General features: G+C 40.3%; 1 protein-coding gene across 1 annotated transcript; it reads right to left on the bottom strand.

Annotated features, from left to right (window-relative positions):
* Window positions 1–2,509: 2,509 nt before the first annotated feature.
* On the bottom strand, window positions 2,510–11,195 carry LOC136070238 (uncharacterized). The gene is made up of 3 exons (XM_065779917.1): window positions 11,034–11,195; window positions 10,769–10,894; window positions 2,510–3,178 (listed from the first exon to the last, which is right to left on the bottom strand). Exons 1-3 carry the CDS (start codon window positions 11,193–11,195, stop codon window positions 2,510–2,512), a joined length of 957 nt encoding a protein of 318 aa, XP_065635989.1.
* Window positions 11,196–19,134: the final 7,939 nt, after the last annotated feature.

The raw sequence follows: 19,134 nt of genomic DNA on the forward strand, positions 1-19,134 counted from the left end.
ATTACTAACTTTGAGTCGTTCTGGACTAGCAGGTTCCTGGCCCCAAGCTCTTTTTCGAGCCTTAAACCTGTCAGAATTCCTTCGTACTCAGCCTCCTTATTGGTGGCTGGGAATTTTAGCTGAACTCCATATCTCAATACTTCTCCATCAGGAGTGGTTATGACGACCCCTACTCCCCCTCTTTTTTGGGCTGACGAGCCATCAGTTTGCATTACCCATGTTTTGTCCTTGCTGGCATGGTTGGGCTCGTCTGGATAGGTAAACTCGGCGATGAAGTCTGTCAAAGCTTGTGCTTTAATGGCCGTCCTGGGATGGTATTCCACGTCGAATTGGCTGAGTTCAATCGCCTATTGGACCATCCTCCCAGCTGCTTCGGGCTTGCTCATAGACTTCTTGATGGGTTGGTCTGTCATCACTAGGATTGGATTTGCCTGGAAGTATTGCCTGAGCTTGCGTGAGGCTACTATCAATGCGAACGTGATTTTCTCTATTTTTGGGTACCTGGATTCAGCTCTTTGGAAAGCTTGGCTGCATAGTAAACTGGGAGCTTTTTCCTATCTTCTTCTCGGATTAAGGCTGCACTGACGGCTGTAGATGATACTGCTAAGTACAAATACAAGTTTTCACCTTCTTTGGATGGGCTTAGAAGTGGCGGATTGCTAAGGTAACGTTTGAGCTCTTGGAATGCCGCTTCACATTCGTCGGTCCATTCAAAGGCTTGCTTCAGGGTCTTAAAGAATGGCAAGCATTTGTCCGTTGCTCTAGAGACGAACCTGTTGAGTGCTGCAATCCGGCCTGTGAGCTTCTGGACCTCCTTGACGGTTTTAGGTGATGCCATATTGATTATGGCCTGTACCTTCTTAGGATTTGCTTTTATTCCTTTTTGAGACACCATGAATCCCAGGAATTTTCTGGAGGCAACACCAAAAACACATTTACCAGGATTCAACTTCATTTGGTATTGTTTGAGGGTGTCGAATGTCTCCTTAAGGTCGTCCAGATGTGCAAGCTCTTCCTTGCTCTTGACGAGCATATCGTCGACATACACCTCCATATTCCTGCCTATCTACTTGACGAACATTTTATTTACCAACCTCTGATAAGTCGCTCCTGCGTTCTTCAGTCCAAATGGCATTACCTTATAACAATAGAGCCCTTGACTAGTAATGAAGGCGGTTTTCTCTTGGTCCTCATCAGCCATTTTTATCTGGTTGTACCCTGAGAACGCATCCATGAACGTCAATAGCTTGTGCCCAGCCGTAGAGTCTACGAGCTGGTCTATTCTCGGAAGAGGAAAGCTGTCGTTCGGGCAGGCCTTGTTTAGGTCCGTGAAGTCCACACACATCCTCTATTTCCCATTTGCTTTCTTTACTAAATCGACGTTTGCAAGCCAATCTGGATAATATACCTCCCTGATGAAGCCTGCAGTCAAGAGTTTACTCACTTCGTCAGTGATGGCTTGGTCTCTCTCAGGCGCAAAGGTTCTTCGTCTTTGCTTGATGGGCTTCTTCTCTGGGTCCACATTCAACCTGTGTTGGATGACTTCTAGAGATATGCCTGGCATGTCGTCATGGCTCCAGGCAAAGACATCTAAGTTCTCCTTAAGAAACTGAATGAGCTTCATTCTCATCTCAGGACTAAGGGTCGTCCCTATTCTGGTTGTTTTCGTTGCTTCCCCTTCGATCAGCTCCACTGCTTCCAGTGCCTCTACCTTTTCTTCCTCTTTTTCTTCTATTGTCCACGTGTGGTTTTCCTTAGCTGCTAAAACAGCCTGGTAGCATTTCCGAGCTAGAACTTGGTCTCCTTTAACTTCACCAACACCATTTTTAGTTGGGAATTTTACCTTTAGGCAGTAGGTGGATGTGGACGCCTTCCACTTGTTGAGTGTTGGCCTCCCAATAATGATATTATATGACGAGGGACGATCTACTACCAAGAAGTCTATCTGACGAGTCAACTGCTTCGGGTACGTTCCCATTGTTACTGCCAGCGTCACTATGCCTTTGGGATACACCCTGTCACCGCTGAAGCTAACGAGGGGGGAATCAAACGGACGTAGTCTTCTTGGATCCAGTTTCAGTTGCTGAAATGCAGGAAAGTAAATGATGTCAGTAGAACTACCGTTGTCCACGAGGATCCTTTTGGTGTTGAACCCTTCTATGGTGAGCATTATGACCAAGAGGTCATTATGAGGCTGTTTCACTCCTCTAGCGTCATTCTCATTGAAGGTCATATCCTGATCAGTTCGTCTGTACTTAGGTGGGGGTACCATGTGGACGCTATTCACCTGTCGTTGATGTGTTTTCTTAAGTGATTTGAACGAGCCTTCTGTGATAGGCCCCCCTGCGATCGTCTGTATTTCCCCGATCACATTTTGAGGAGGCTGGGACTGACGGCTTCCGCTCTTGGACGAGGACTCATTTTGGCCTTTGTTTTTGTCTCGGAATTTGTTGTACTCTCCCTTCTTTATAAACTTCTGCAACTTCCCTTTTCGTATCAATTCTTCTATTTACTCTTTAAGATCCCTACAATCTTCGGTGTAATGGCCATGATCTTTGTGAAATCGACAATACTTACTCCTGTCGCGGACGCTAGGGGAGGAATGCAATGGTCGTGGCCATTTAAGGCAGTGCTCATCTTTAATCTGCGTCAAAATTTTGTCAACAGGCATAATAAGAGGGGTGAATTTTACCGTTCGTGGACTTTTATCATCTTTCCTTCTGACTCCGTCATTAGTTCGACGATTCGGACGGTCCTGCTTTTGTCCTCTACGGTCGTCTTCTCTTCTCCCTTTGTCCCCCAGTCTGTCTCCGTCCCTGATAGTAGCCAATGCGTCCTCAACGTTCATGTACTTCTGCGCTTTAAGGAGCATTTCAGCCATCATCTTTAGGGGGTTCTTCATGAGTGAGGTAACGAGCTCCCTGGACCTCAACCCTGCCTTGAAGGTTGTCAACTGCACCATATCGTCAGCCTCGTCTACCTCCAGTGTCTCCCTGGTAAAGCGTTTCACATATGACCTCAAGGTTTCCTTCTCTCCCTGCCTGATGGTAAGCAAGTGATCCGCGGTTCTCTTTGGTCGTTGTCCTCCAATAAAGTAACGCAGGAAGGCGTTGCTCAACTGCTCGAATGTGTCGATGGACGACGTTAGCAACTTTGTGAACCACTCTCGGGCAGCTCCCTTGAGTTTTGTTGGGAAGGAACGACACAATATTTCATCTGGGGGCTACTGAAGTCCCAGGGTCGTTTTGAAGGTATTTAGGTGATCTTGGGGGTCCTTCAGCCCATCAAAGGGCTCGAGCTAAGGTAACTGGAATTTTGACGGCACTGGACAGTTGAGGACTGCTGTTGTGAATGGCGAATCCGTCACTTGGACCATTCGATCCACACTCCGCTCTGTTTTTTCTTGATGGCATTCCTAAGTTCCTAAGAAGGTCTGAATTTTGCTCGGCGGGAGTGTTTGGCCCTTGATGGTCACTTCTTCTGTAGCTATCCCCTTCGTCTTCTTGATTTCCCCTCAAACGATTTTCCTCTTGCTGAAGCCGTAGCTTTATTTCCTGGCTTTGCCTAGTCAGCTCTTCAACTGTGGCTGCAAGGGCCTGAACTTACTGAGCTAGGGCTGCAGAATCTTGATTGGACTCCATCCAAAAAGAATAAGAATAGGAAACCACTATTTCGAGTTTGAACACGAAAATGTCATTTCCCACAGACGGCGCCAAACTGATGAGTGTAAGCTCGTCAGTAATGTTCGTCGGATGGAGGTGATCCTTCAACTTTCATCGATGGTCACCGGTGTGGTGCCTGCCATAATGTCTCCGATGCCAAAGTCAGTATATGAAACTCTCTTCAAAGTAAAACAATATAAGATGAACAGAAATCAAAGAAAAAATCTCCCTTCTTACTTGTATATCTCTCTCTCCCACTTCGTGGGAGTGTGTGGGCTTTATATATGCTCTCATGGTCTCTAGCCGTTGGAGCAGTTACGGAGGTCTTAATGCTCCTTTTGGTAACGTTTTGGGGCTGTGTAATGAGGCATCAATGTCTTCAAACGGTTCATACAGTTGGAGGTATAACCGTTTAGTTGATTGTATTAAATGGCCTGGATACCTTCATCAGTAGTGTTGTCTTCTACGTAGTCTGTCCTGAGGGTATATTCGTCCATATTGAAGGACTCGTCCATATAGGATAGACTTGCCAGTTTCGTCAGTACTTATCAGTCTCGTCAGTAATAAACAAAATATAGCACAAAATTTAGATGAAAATATCACAAATGAGTAAGAAATTCACCAAAAAGACTTAGAAGATAATGAAATGATACAATTTCAAGATAACAATGATGTTCAATTTTGCAATACAATGAATCTTGATAATGAACTTCAAAAGAATATAGATGAAAATGAAAATAATGATGAAAATGTCACAAATGAACAAGTTCACCATAATGATGTTCAACTAGAAGAAAATGAAAATAATAATGACATGTTCAATTATATTCCTTCAAATATTTATGATCCAGGTAATTGGAAAATATTAACACAAAATTAAGAGATTTATTAGTAGAAAGAGGTCCAATTAGAGACAATGATAAAAATTTTCCTAGAGGTGATGAGACTAGACATTTTTCTACTATTCATTACACTTAAATATTATCAAATGGGGAGAGATAAAAAATGGCTAGTGTATTCAAAAGATACGGACCAAGTATTTTGTTTTTGTTGTAATTTGTTTGAGTCTAAACGTACTAAATTATATAAAAAGATTAGATTAATTTCCAAGTACATTTATCACTTATAGGATTTTACTAACAATATCTGTTACAGTTGCTTCTGCAGAAAGAAAATTTTCAAAATTAAAATTAATAAAATCATATCTAAGATCAACAATGTCCAAAGAAAGATTAAGTGGATTAGCTATATTATCAATTGAAAATGAGATGTTAGAAGAACTTGAATACAAAAATTTAATTAGTCAATTTGCATCTCAAAAGGCAAGAAAAATAGATTTTAAATGAAATATATTATAATATAAAAATATTAAATAAATATTAATTTAATTAATACATAAGTATAAAAAATGCCTAATTTTAGTTCTCGCCTTAGGCCCCAGAATATCTAGGGCTGGCCTTACATATTCTTTATAAACTATATAATGTATCAACTTTTAAACACAATGCAAAAGTAATTAAGAATTTAATCATCTTGTTGTAACGTGTCACCAATCATTGCCATTACAAGAATAATTTGTAAATTTTTTATTGTAAAAAAAATAATAGTTTTAGCATTTTATTTGGAATCATTTTCATATATAAAAAAAAAATCAAATGCATATTAAAGGTAATTGTAGTTGTGGCAGGCGAAAAGTATGTCAATTAATTAAGGCTCATTTTAATTAAGTTACAGTTCACTCACACAATTAATTTGTAGAGATGGGATGCAAAGGGACACTGTTCATGGTTATTTCTCCATTAATGCGGCCAGCTAAGTGGTTGCAGTGCATTTAATGGGACGGGATGACTGCCTTGTCCTTCCGTTTTCTTCTCTTCCTTGTACATAAACAAGTTACCTTTGTCCCCCCGGTGGTTGCACCATGCTTCCTTCATTCCGTCTCCTCGGCCTTCCCGAGGTTAGGTATGAACCCTTGGCATCTTCATCAATAGCCTCAACCCGAACTCCTTACTAGTTAAACAAGTCCTCTCTGCAAAGTTTCCCTCCTCGTAGTTACTCTTGTTACATCTATTAACTACTTGTGATCCTCGTCCCCCCACAATAGCCCCCTAAAACCTCACTCTTCGTTCCCGAGCCAAGAGAGAGAGGTTTTGTCTACTTGGGACCATTTCTTTTGGTATCACGCTTTCAGAATATCCTACATGAGAACTCCTTTCAACTGACTAAAGCACGCTCCTGGTCTTCAGAAACCACTATCCTTAATAAATGTGTAGGTGGCTTACTATCCCTCACATTCTACAGTGAGATTAACATCGTACGGTCCTTATTCCCTAATTAAAGAAGTAGGAAAATTGCCGTCACCTTTTCACTTCCAATATATATAGCAAGGTAGGGGACTCTTGTTCCTTTTCTTCCTTTTGTGAACAAACAGTCACTCCTTACTTCAGATAACTTGCCCAAGTAGCCCTCCTTTTTGAATTTTGTAAATGATATTTTTTTTAAAAAAATTCTTCTTTCTTCCTTTGCATTTATAGATTTTTCTCCTCTTTTATCTTTTCCCTTTCCCACATGGGTAGATTTTTTAATTTGGTTGACACTTCCGAACACAAAGAAAAGTTTAAGGATACTATAGGATCCCTAGTAATGTATCAATATACATTGTAATCTAGGTGAATGGCATTAGAAAAGGCCTATGAAGCCGTTGTGTTTCCAATGATAGCCTGTATTGAGGGAGGAATGAGGATTCCTATGGGTATAGTCACTAGGGATTTTTTTTTTTTTTTTTTTAAATCTATTTAGACTTTGTCCTACTTAGTGTGTCCCAAACATGTTTAGGATATTAGGTAGTGTGGACGCGATGAATGAAAAAATGGGTATAAACCTCATCCACGATGACTTAAATTGGGTCTATAGTTGTCAAAAGAATAATGAAGCAAATTACTACCTAAAAACTAGGGTTCCTGCTATTCGATTAATTTCCTGCTTCCCCGAGATGAACAAAGGCATGGACAAGGACTTTCTCATCATTCCAAGGGAATGGCATGACGAACTTCATTGCACGACCACGGATGGCATTCTAGGTGGGATAGTTTAGGGATATCCTTAAGAACTTGTCTTATTTAGGAAAGCTACAAATTCTTTAAATATTTATTACTATGATTTTTATTTCTTTACCCCTTAGTTTGATTTTGCTTAAACAAGTCAGTAACAAAAATTCCTTTTCTTTCTTCAGATAAAAAAGGTACTGCCAAAAGATGAGGTTTGGTAAATTTTGATTTACTAAACCAAGTTTTGAGGTCCAAGATTTTCCTACTCCGAGACGGGCAACTTCGGGCAGTACACATCATTCTTGATTTACTAAACCAAGTGTCCAAGCACATGATCAAAGCCATGGATTCGCATCTTGCCTTAGTTTACATGGCCGTTGAGGGCTTTATTTGGAAACCTCCCCCCGCTAGTACATAACCTGTGGACCTCCCCATTCTTAAAAATCGTCAGCCAATAGCTAAGAAAATCTTATCTTTGGACAAGAAAGCTAAAACCTAATCCGAAGAAGATAAAGAAGATATATTGGGGGAAAGCACTGAAAGCCTTGTCCATGACGAGGATTTTGAGGTTTTTTACCATCCAGACAAGGCCGAGGATATAGCATCCAATTCAAGGTTAATCACAGCTCTTGTCAATGAAAACCAAAAGGTAACCGAGGTACCCAATGCAATGGTGCTAGAAAAAAGGATGCCCGACTTGTTGTCTTTGCTGGAATCCCATGTTGGGACCACCACTCTTGAAGTCCCAATAATTCCCAGATCTCTTACTCTGATTCCTCTGATTCCTCCACAAACTAAACCGGTTGACAAAAAGCAAAAAAGGGACAAGAAAGATGGGAAGGGCTCAACCGAGGAGGGAGAGATCCAAGAGGAAACACCTCCTGAGCAAACAAAAGTGATGAAGACGAGTCAAACCCAACAAAGGAGGGGAGGAGAAGATTCTGAGATGATACTCAAACACCGATCTCGCGTTTCAAGCTGGAACCCTCCACTCATACTAGATCGTGCCCCCCCATCTATAGACTCCTCGATTCGTAATTTTGACCATGGGAGGGCAAGTTACATGGCCAACTCAGTTGAGCAAGCACTTCTTCTCTCAAGACACATGGCTGAACTCCGAAACTTAAAGAAGCATGAGATGTTTCTATCCCCAAAGAGGGATCTAGCCTTAGTAGACTTTCTTCCCTCTTTGTTTACTAATACTATTTTGCTATTATTGCACACTTATCGATTTTTTAGACATGTCTAACTCATAAACTTTTTCTCATTTACATGTACTTAGGCCATCCAGGCAGCACATGTGGCTGAGGAGTGGGCTGATCAAGCTCTCTATGAAAAGAATGAGGAAGAACCCAAACGCTACACTACCTAGAAGGCACAAGCTCAGACAGACAAAAAATTAAAGGAAACTCTCTCCAAATTGTCTAAGTGCAACAAGGCCAAAAAAAGCGCTGAGGCCTCGATAGAGATTTTTGAAAGGCAGGCCCGAGAATAAATCCACCACTTAAGAGAGGCAGAGAGTTAGCATGCTATTGCTCGGGCAAATATTTCTAAGTTGAACAAGGAACTAGAGCAAAAGGTCGAGGAAATGGGTAGTTCGAGCAAGCTGCGTTTGATTTGGGACAAAAAGAAACTAAAGCCCACCTCAAGTCCTAGATCCTAGTGGTGAACCGAAGCTTCTGTCTTTGGACTTGGGTTAAGGCTTTAAATGCTGCCGGTGTAGACCCTTCTTCAGAACTAAGAAATCTGGAGGACATGTTTTACCCTCCAGCCATTAAAGTGCATACATCTGCTCAATCTCCTCCCAGCACCCCTGCCACTACACAGCCTTCCCCGGTTGAGAATCCACCTCCGACATCCAGCACAACTACCCCTTCTACCTCCACTGTTGCTACTGACACCTTCTTTGGAAAAGGATCCAACCTCGGCTGAAGTAGCTACTCTGGCATCTCAACCTACTACTGAAGGACAAGTCTCAAAGGAAGTCGATAAGCAAAAGACACCCAAGGCTCTAGGATACAGTAGAGGCTAGGTTGAAATCCTATTTTGTTATATTTATTATTTTTAGTTTGTCTTTTTTTTTTTTTTTGGTTGTGTGTGTTATGGCCTTAAGTACTATGGTTTCTCCGTTATCTTTTTGTGTACCGAAGTTGGTAACATTTTACATTGTTAATGAAAAGACTTCAATTCATTCTTTATTATACATACTTCTTGTTTCTAAATCACCACTTTGTGGCCCAGGGTATGGACAAGAATCTTCAAATTGAACTAGTCGAAGTTCCTTAAAAACAAAATAATTAGTCCCGAATAGACGACTTATAATCTCAAATATGCTTTAATTTACTCAAGGCAAGCAATTCGAGGACTTGAGCTCGACCGAGGTGGGAAGCCTTACTTATGTATTGTTCTATTTAAACCATAACCATATATTTAGGTGTTAATTTACCCAAGGCAGGTGATCCTAGGAGCTGAATCCAGGTACCCAAAACCCGCCAACTGACCTGCCAACTGACCCGTAGTTTTCAAATTCTAGAGGCGAAGACCCGCTGCCGACTATTACCAGCGTTGGGTTGGCCGGTTCTTGGGCTGGATCAGACTAGTTGCCCGGGTGGGTCGGGTATCGATTACTGTTGGACACCCTTAAAGGCAGGTGATTCGAGGAATCGAACCTGATCGAGGTTCTGTTTAACCCTTAACTAAATATTTAAAAACACTTTAAATCAAAACAAAGAATGCAACAAAGCTGAACAATACAGCTTGAATGTCCATATATATATGTTTACAAAACATGCAGCTAATAATAATATTTCCATAAGTTATTTACATTCCATGGTCGAGGAACCACAACCCCACCTAGGTCTTCCAATCGATAAGCCCCCTTTCGGCTATAGAAGTTACCCGATAAGGACCTTCCCAATTAGGACCCAGTTTTCCGTAAGAGGGGTTCTTCATATTTCTAGCCACTCTACACAAAACGAGATCCCCAAGAATGAACACCTTGACTTTTATTCCCTTATCAAATCCTTGCCTAAGTTTCTGTTGGTACTGTGCTAATCTAACCACAACTATTTCTCTTCATTCCTCAACTAAGTCAAGATCAAGAGATAGTATTCGTTTATTGTTGCCACTAAGGAGCTGGTCGAACCTTAATGTTGGGAAACCTGTTTCTATAGGGATAACTGCTTCAGACCCATACATCATAAAAAATGGGGTCTTGCCTATAGATCTTCTAGGAGTTATGCAATACGTCCACAAAACATGGGGTAACTCATCCACCCACTTTCCCTTGACGTCCTCTAGTCTTTTCTTTAATCCATCCATAATGACTTTGTTAGCGGGTTCTACTTTTCCATTTATGGATACAAGGGGTGGAATACCTATTCTTTATCCCTAAGTCACAACAGTACCTCCGAAAGGCTTTACTATCAAATTGAAGTCCATTATCCAAGATAAGAATGTTTGTGACCCCAAACCTCGTTACAGTATTTCGCCACATGAACCTTTTGACGTCTTGATCCCAGATGTTTGCTAATGATTCAGCCTCAACCACTTGGTAAAATAATCAGTTGCAACAAGGAGATATCTTCAATTCCCCATTACCTTAAGGAAAGGCCCCACGATATCCAGCCCCCATTGTGCAAAAGACCAAGGACTGCTTAATGGATTCAGCACTCCCTCTGGTTGATAAATGTTAGGAGCATATCTCTGACACTAATCACATTTCTTAACATATTCTTAAGAGGACTTCTTCATGCTCAGCCACCAATAACCTTGCGTTAAAGCTCTATGAGCAAGTGACCTACCCACTGTATGACTACCACAAATTTCCTCATGCAACTCCTCTAACAATAGTTCCACTGCCTTAGGATGAATGCATAGTAGGTATGGCCCCAAATATGAGCATTTGTATAATTTCTGATCCTCAGATAGCTAAAACCTCAGTGATTTCCTACGAATTCTTTCTGCCTCGGTTTTGTCCTCGGGTAATAGTCCATTTTTAAGGAACGTAAATAGTGGATCAATCCAACTTAGGCCCATTCGAGTGAAATGGACACCAACCGAAACTGGCACATCATAAGTAGGTAACGCATAATCCTCCATAAGTATAATCCTAGGAAGATTCTCCCTACTTGTGGTAGCTAGAGTTGTGAGAGAATCAGCATGAGAATTTTTACTTTGAGGAGCCTGCTTAAGAATAAAAGAATGAAAGCCCCCTGACAAACGTTTAACTTGATTCAGGTACCAAAGCATCCTCAACTTTAGCTTCAAAATCACCCTGAACCTTTCCAACTATAAGTCTTGAATTTCAATATACCCTAATCACCTTACAATCGAGCTTCCGCATGGTAGCCAACCCTGCCAATAAAGCCCTGTATTTTGCCTCGTTATTCGTTGCTGAAAAGGCTAGCCTCAGAGACTTTTCTAAAGTAATTCCATTCGGTGAGATCATCATAATCCCTATCCTTGATCCTTTCTGGTTGGCCATGCCATCCATAAATAGATGCCAAACCTACTGAATTTCCACTAAGCCCACTCTTAATACTTCCTCGAGCTTTGATCCCTCCTTTGACTCACTTAACTCGGTAAATTCTGCTACCAATTCTGCCAGAATTTGGCCTTTATAGCCGATCGGGGCAGATACTTAATGTCAAATGCACCGAGCATAGTTCCCCATTTTGCCACCCTTCCTGTATAATCCAACCTTCGAAACAATGATTGTAATGGCAACTGGGTCAGGATGATCATGGTGTGGGCATGGAAGTAGTGGGGCAACTTCTTGGTGGCATGAATGATAGCAAGAATTGCTTTTTCTAGATGGAGATACCTAACCCCGGCCTCTCAGAGGGATTTGCTAACATAGTACACCAGTTTCTAAATTCTTTCATCCACCTAAATCAAGACCAAACTGACTGCATGTTAGGTAACAGCCACATATGCATACAAAACCTCCCCTTTCTCTAGCCTGGACAAGACTAGTGGATGAACCATATATGCTTTCAATTATTCAAAAGCCTTATCACATTTCTCAGACCACGAAAAATCCTTCCATTTATGCAACAATTGAAAGAATGGTCTACACTGCTTGGCAGACCTTGATATAAACTGATTCAAAGCTGCTATCATCCCAATAAGGCCCTGAACTTCCTTCGGATTCTAAGGAGGATGCAAGTTGTGAATAGCCTTGATCTGATCAGGATTAACTTCAATCCCTCAATGTGTGATCATGTAGCCCAAAAAATTTCTAGACCCTACCCCAAAAGAACACTTAGAAACGTTTAAACGTAACTTGTGCTTTTTTAAGATTGCAAAAATTCACCAAGATCTGAAAGATGCTTGGACTCTTCTTTACTTTTAACCACCATATCATTGATGTATGCTTCCAGATTTTTTCCCAATTGGTTCTTAAACATTCTAGTCACCATCCTTTAACATGTAGACTCCGCATTCTTTAGCCCAAAGGGCATTACCCTATAATGGTAATTTCCTGTCGAGGCAAGGAAGGCTATTTTCTCTTGGTCGAGTAGCACTAGTGGGATTTGATGGTAGCCTTGAAAAGCATCTAGGAAACTCATCCTAGGATGTCCATACTTTGCATGAACTAACTGATCTATTCTCAAGATAGGAAACGGGTCCTTTGGACAGGCTTTGTTGAGATTTGCGAAATCTACACACACCCTCTATTTCTCTGATTTCTTCTTTACTACCACAGTATTGCCTAACCATTCAGGGTGGAAGACTTCTTTGATTGCCCCAACCTGTTTAAGCTTACGTATCTCTTCTTTTACAGCCTCGGCATGTTCTTTAGACGAATGCTGAGGTAGTTGTTTCTTCAGAGTAGCCTTGGGATTAACATTCAAGTGGTGGCAAATAAACTTGGGATCAACCCTAAGTGCTTCGTATGCACTCCACGCAAAAACATCCAAATTACCCTTCAAAAAGTCTACCAGTTGCTTTTTATCTTTTACTAGGAGTTGAATCCCAACTTGAAAGTATTTCTCTATATCCTCGCCAATGATGACCCTTTCCAACTCCTCACATGATATTGGACTATTCGAGGAAGTAGGTGGCCTAGGCTGTGGTTGCTACAATGTCGGCGCCACTCCCAAAGAGTCTATTTCTGCAAGACAATGATCAACCGCCACTACCATACATTGCCTAGACATTGATTGGCATCCTACCAGCTTGGTTACCCCCTCATTAGTTGGATATTTTACCTTAATGCAATGTAGACGAGACCGCCCCTATGGCATGTAGCCATGGTTTGGCCAGAATGGCGGTATATGGCGAAAAAGCATCTACCACTATGAAATTCAAACTCACCACTTTATCCCCAGTCTGTACAGGCAATCGAATTATCCCCTTTGAAATAGTAGTGTTTCCATTGAACTCGATCAATGGAGCATCATACTGGTCCAAATCCTCAAGTTTGAGTCCTAAACCTTTAAATAAGTTGGGGTACATAATTTCTACCCCACTGCCTTGATCAACCATTACCCTCTTGACATCAAACCCTACTATCCACAAGGTTACCACCAAGGCATCATCGTGTGGCTGAATTGTTCCCAACTTGTCCTCCTTGAAAAAAGCTATGATTGGTTGTCCCGAAACTCTGGCCTTCTTGATACCAACATTACCCTACTAGCTGGATGAGATTCTCTTCTAGGGGTCGTAAAAATGACATTTATTGTTCCTAATGATGACCGAAATGCTTCACTTCTCTATGGTCCTATCGCAAGGCGATTTCCTTGACTATCTGGCTGTTGCAAAAATTGCTTCAACTTATCAGCTTTAATCAACTAGTATAGGAAGGCTTGCAAAGTTCTACAGTCCTCGGTTGTGTGACCTTGGTCCTGATGGTACTAACAATACAAAATCTGATTTCTTTTAGTTTGATCTCCTCCCATCTTATTTGGCCATTTGAAATAGGGCTCATGCTTAATCTTCTCCAGCACTTAATATATCGGCTCTTTGAACACCAAGTTCACCACTCCAAAATCGGCAACATTATGGGGTGTTTGATTATAAAACTCCTTCCTTGGCCGAGAAGACGCAAACTGGCTTGTTGAGCTATCCCTTCGGTCTGGAATGAAAGCCTTTGCTTTCCCCTTGCTAGAGCTCTGGTTGTCTTCGACCCTTTTATGCTCCTCAATCATGGTAAGTGATTTTCACAGGTCTAAGTGTGTAGGAAGACCCACTTTGAAGGTTCATAAAACAATGTCCTAAAAATCTCTGTCAATTTCATTATAAATCTCCCAATATCTATCAAAATAATTCTTCAATGTTTCCCCTTCTCTAATAGACATTGAAAGCAAAAAGTCTAAGGGTGTAGGGACTCAGCTACAAGTTACAAATCTTGCCCCGAAGGCCCTTGTTAGCTCCTCATAGGAATGTATTGATCCTTCTTCAAGGCTGTCAAACCACCTCATAGCAACTAGACCAAAGCTCAAAGGGAAGACCTTACAGATTAAGGCTTTATTCTTTGAGTGAATGGCAATCCTCTGGTTAAAATGGGTCACATGCTCGACTGGATCAGTTTTACCATTATAGATGTTGAAAATAGGCCGGTTAAAGCGACGAAGGAGCTCGGCCTACTAAATACGCAAAGAAAAAGGGGAGCGAGAAATTTGAAGGAGAGCTTTTCCTATAGCATCATGCCCCTAGCCTCTCTCCTTGGTGGTGTTCTGGATTTCTTACGATAATGGTGTCATCCCGAAATGTAACAAGATGATGACATGAACGACTCGCTAGGTGGAGTACTGCTCCTAGTTCAATAACTTCCATCACATCCAATACTTAGATATTGGTCTGGAGAAGGAGTCATATCTTCCATTATTCGAGTTTGATGACGAAGACATCGATGTAAATGCTCCACCTTCTTCTCTAAATTATGGACCTCTTCATCACGCGAATGATTACTAGCCTCATGTTGTTTGGTTCACTCGAAATGGAAGGAAGGTGCTTCCTGGCTATGAGTATGAGCCATATCTCGATCCCTCCTACGTTCAAGATTAATGGAATGATCTCTGCGCTGAGAGCCAACAGACTCCAGTGATCCACTGTGTCTAGGACCAACCATAACCACGAGATTTGCATGGGTACTTCAAGAGACTTCCCCACAGACGACACCAATTGTGGTGGGCGAAAAGTATGTCAACCAATTAAGGCTTGTTTTAATTAAGTTACAGTCCACTCACATAATTAATTTGTAGAGATACGATGCAAGTTCAAGCTTAAAACACCCATTGTGTAACAAAAGGTAAAAATCTGAGTTAAGTTCTCTATGTGAAGTGGAAATGTTCAACTAAACATAGCATAAAAATTAGCTAAATGTACATCCTCGGGTTCAGTTCGAGGATGAAGGTACAATTGAATGGTTTCTCTCTATTAAGACATATGTGTTTCACTTGTTAAAGAACATATGTCATTCTTTTATGTAATTGGCTAATCCTTTGAAAAAACGCACTTTACTTGTAATTAGGTAGATTTAGGTGTTTTTAATACTTCAAGAAACAAGGTTTCAAGATCAAGTGTTAAAGTAATTCAAGTCTGTCCAAGAAACAAGCTGAAAAGTGCAAGGTCATCAAAGCTCGACAGCTAGCATCTATCGAGCTCAAGAAGCTGTTCTAGCCTTGTGGCTCGATAACTGCTTGACAACTTCTATCTGTCGAGGTTTAAGAAAAATAGATTTTTCTGTTTTGTTTTCTTGGAATCTGTGAATGTGTCTTTGGGCCTTCTTTTCTCCTAACTCTAGACAAATAAAAGGATTATTTTAAGTGCCATTAAAGTGTTTACAAGTTGCACAAGCATTGAGCAAAGTCTGTTCAAGCAAATTGTGACCAGAGACGAAGTTTTGCCCTAATTCATCACTCCTGTGAAGAAGTTGCTTTGTTTGTACACCGTAGGGTTTTGTGACCAAGCATCTTATTCATCTTCATCGTGTGGTTGAACTGAAGAACTTTACAGCCAACAACCTTCTCTAGTTGGTGATTGAAGTCACGTACTAGGATCCAAACAATTGGTTAGTCACATACTAGGAGTCATACATCAAAAAGAGAAATTGTCACTACAGAACAAGTCCAATTGAGTATTGGGGTAAAGGTTCAACTATAAGTTGGTATAAGGTATTAGGATTCCTTTACTTGTAACCACTTGTTGTGATAATAGTAGAATTTTGGGAGTGGTGACCTTAAAATCATCCGGTGGGGTTTTTTGCCGTGTTGGTTTTTCTTATTCGTAAACAAATCACTGTGTCAATTTATTTTCCATTGCATACTTAGTTTAATTGATGTTTTGCTTGTGCTACCACGCGTTTGCATGTTAATTTGATTAATTAATAAACTTGGCTAATTAATCAATTAATTTAATCACAATGGGTCAATACGTTTTTGGCCTATCAAGTGGTATCAAAGCTGGCACACTCTGATTAGGTTTAATCTTTGCTGTGTTAATCCATTGAACCCTGTTTATCATGGATAGAGGACAGTCATTAATTATGCCTCCTTTATCTGATGGCACTAACTATGCATACTAGAAAGTACGCATGAAAGCTTTCTTGTAGTCTTTAGATGATAAGGTATGGCAAGCTATAGAGATTGGCTGGACCAAGCCAAAGGAAGCGCTGACCGACTGGGATGGGGATGAAGCCAACATCAAGGCAGAAAATTTCAACAGCAGGGCATTGAATGCTTTATTTAGTGTGGTCCCCAATGAGGAGTTCAAGAAGAAATCCTCGACTGAAACTGCTAAGGAAGCATGGACCATCCTCCAGACAACCTATGAGGGAACAAAGGCTGTCAAGGATTCAAAGTATCAGAGGCTCACTACAAGCTTTGAAGAAATAAAGATTGAGGGGGATGAGTCGTTTGATGAGTTCTATGCCAAGCTTAAGGATGTAGTGAACTCAGCTTTCAATCTTAGGGAAACCATTCTTGAACCCAAGATTGTGAGAAAAGTGCTCAGATCTCTACCTGAGAGATTTCATGCTAAGATTATGGCAATTGAGGAATCAAAGGATATTGACAAGATTCCTTTGACTGAGCTAGTTGGAAACTTGCAGACCTACGAGCTAGGGTTAACAAAACTTGGCAAGTCAGGTAAAGGCAAGATCATGGCTTTAAAGGTCAAGAGCAGTGACATTGATGAGTCTTTAGATGATGAGGATTCTAAGATGAAGTCCTACATTACAAAACAATTCAAGAAATTCATGAAGAATGCCAATGGGAAGGGCTTCTACAAGGATAGTAGGCAATTCAGTTCTTCTCAACACAAGAGCCTAGATAAAGGGAAGAAGGATGCTAGGAATGACGGTCAGTACACTGTTCCTACAGGACCTAAGTGCTTTGGGTGTCAAGGCTCTAGTCACATGAAACAAAAGTGTCCTACATATCTCAAGAGCATTGGGAAGAGCAAAGCACTTGCTGCTACCTTGAGTGACACCGAGCCTGAGGATGATTCCGACAATGATGATGACGGAATCTTGAATGCCTTCACTGCCACTGTCAATTCTACTGAGGGGATTGTTGAAGATGTGAATGAAGAAGAGGAATTGGTAGAGTCCAAGTTTGAGAAAATGGATGATTAAGATGATATCCATACAACTTATGAGAAACTATACAAGTTGTCAAAGAAACACGAGAAACTCTATAGGATGGCCACCAAGAAACTTAGTGATGTGGGACTTGATCGGGAAGAGCTTTCCACAAAGTTTGATGAAGCTAATCAGACAATTGGTGCACCGAGGTTTGAGAACAATTTCTTGATTGAGAAGACCAAGAAGCTTGAAGCGGAGCTATTTCAAGTTAGAGCTAAATTGATGAGGACTTCAAGTGCGAAACTTGATGAGATGCTCAGCATTCAGAAATTTGTTTCAGATCGAACAGGTTTAGGGTATGGTCTTTCTTCCTCTAATATTGCTTCTACTAGTACTACTGTTTTTGTTCCTCTTGCTAATAATGTTGAAATTGAGAACAATGTTGTTAAAAATGAATTAGCTAGTCAGAATTTAGACAATGGTAAATCTATTTTAGGAGCACCCCTAAGCAAGATAAGAAAGATGTTAAAAACCTTAGAGCTAAGAAGGCTAACTCTTAAAAGCCTAAATAGAAGAAGCAGCATCTCTATCATCATTGTGGAGTTGCCGGTCATACTCGACCAAATTGCTATAAGTGTTTAGTCACTCAACAGAGCAACGACATGATAACATCTAGAAGCCAAAATCAGCTTCAATCCTTTCTTGCTCCTTTTGGAGATCTTCTCAAAGCCCTCATGTTCCTTTCGAACTTGAACGGTTTCAATTCTTCCCCCTCACCACCGGTTTAAGGTTTAATCAAATGAAAGGTTCTTCTAAGGTGTGGAAGGAAAAGGGTTTCAAATTATTCTATCACTTTCTTCTCTCTCTTCATGTTTTTGTTTTTGCATAACTTGTGTGTTTTGCTTTTATTTTGAGTTAGCCTAGTTTTTGCTTTGCTTTGTTTAACATGTTTTTGTTTGTTTATTTTCAGTTTTATTTATTTTGTTTTTGATATAAAAATTAAAAAAGATTGAAAAATCAGAAAAATACAAAAACAGTGTGTGTTTTGTATACATTGGTACTTATGTACCTTGGATGACCATTGAAACAAAATTTTCTAAACTTTGTATCTTTTGTAGTTTAGATGAGCATTTTTATGCACAACTAAGCAAGTGAGCTTTGTGGCTCTTGTTTGTGATGAGTAAGATTAAGTTATCTCTTGTACTTAACACTCATATCACTCTTTTTGACGGGAAGGACTAAAAATCCTAAGAGAAAGGCGTAAATAACCATCTCACCACTGTTGCTCGCCAATCATAAATGACATTTGTATGCTTCGGCATAGTAAAAGTGCAATATCAATGACATTTGTGTGTTAAGGCATAGTAAAATTGGAATGTCAAATATCATTGGGTATTTCTTTTCTATCTCTTATATGCCTATGCATGATTTGCTTAAAAAGAAAAAAAAATGTGCAAAGAAAAAAATAAAAAGCAAAAAGATCAAAATGCTTTTAAATATGATTGGAAGCGTGTATTTTAAGAGATGTGGGAGTTATAGGATGTACCTCAAACGTGATAGTCCCATCAAACAGTTATGATTGTGTGTGAGTTAAAGTGATTTTCTCAAATCTCAAATCATCATAACATGTATACACTGATGCAATCTTGCAATGTTTTTCACACACAACACGCAATATTCTTTGCTACTCTTGATACATGTGCAAATACAATGTGATTTAGTCATCACAAGGTTTACATGTGTTTATGTATGCTCACTAAACTGTCTTGACTTGTTTTTGAAATATAAAATTGGTTAGACTTGTTTAGTGTGTGTGTGTGTGTTTTTGGGATCCATGTGCTTAAAATTATTGTTGAGAGATGATTTTGAGAGCTTAATATGTTGATTGGATTAT

This window comes from Quercus suber, unplaced genomic scaffold, assembly GCF_002906115.3.
Source record: "Quercus suber isolate HL8 unplaced genomic scaffold, Cork oak 2.0 scaffold_220, whole genome shotgun sequence".
Lineage (NCBI taxonomy): Eukaryota > Viridiplantae > Streptophyta > Magnoliopsida > Fagales > Fagaceae > Quercus > Quercus suber.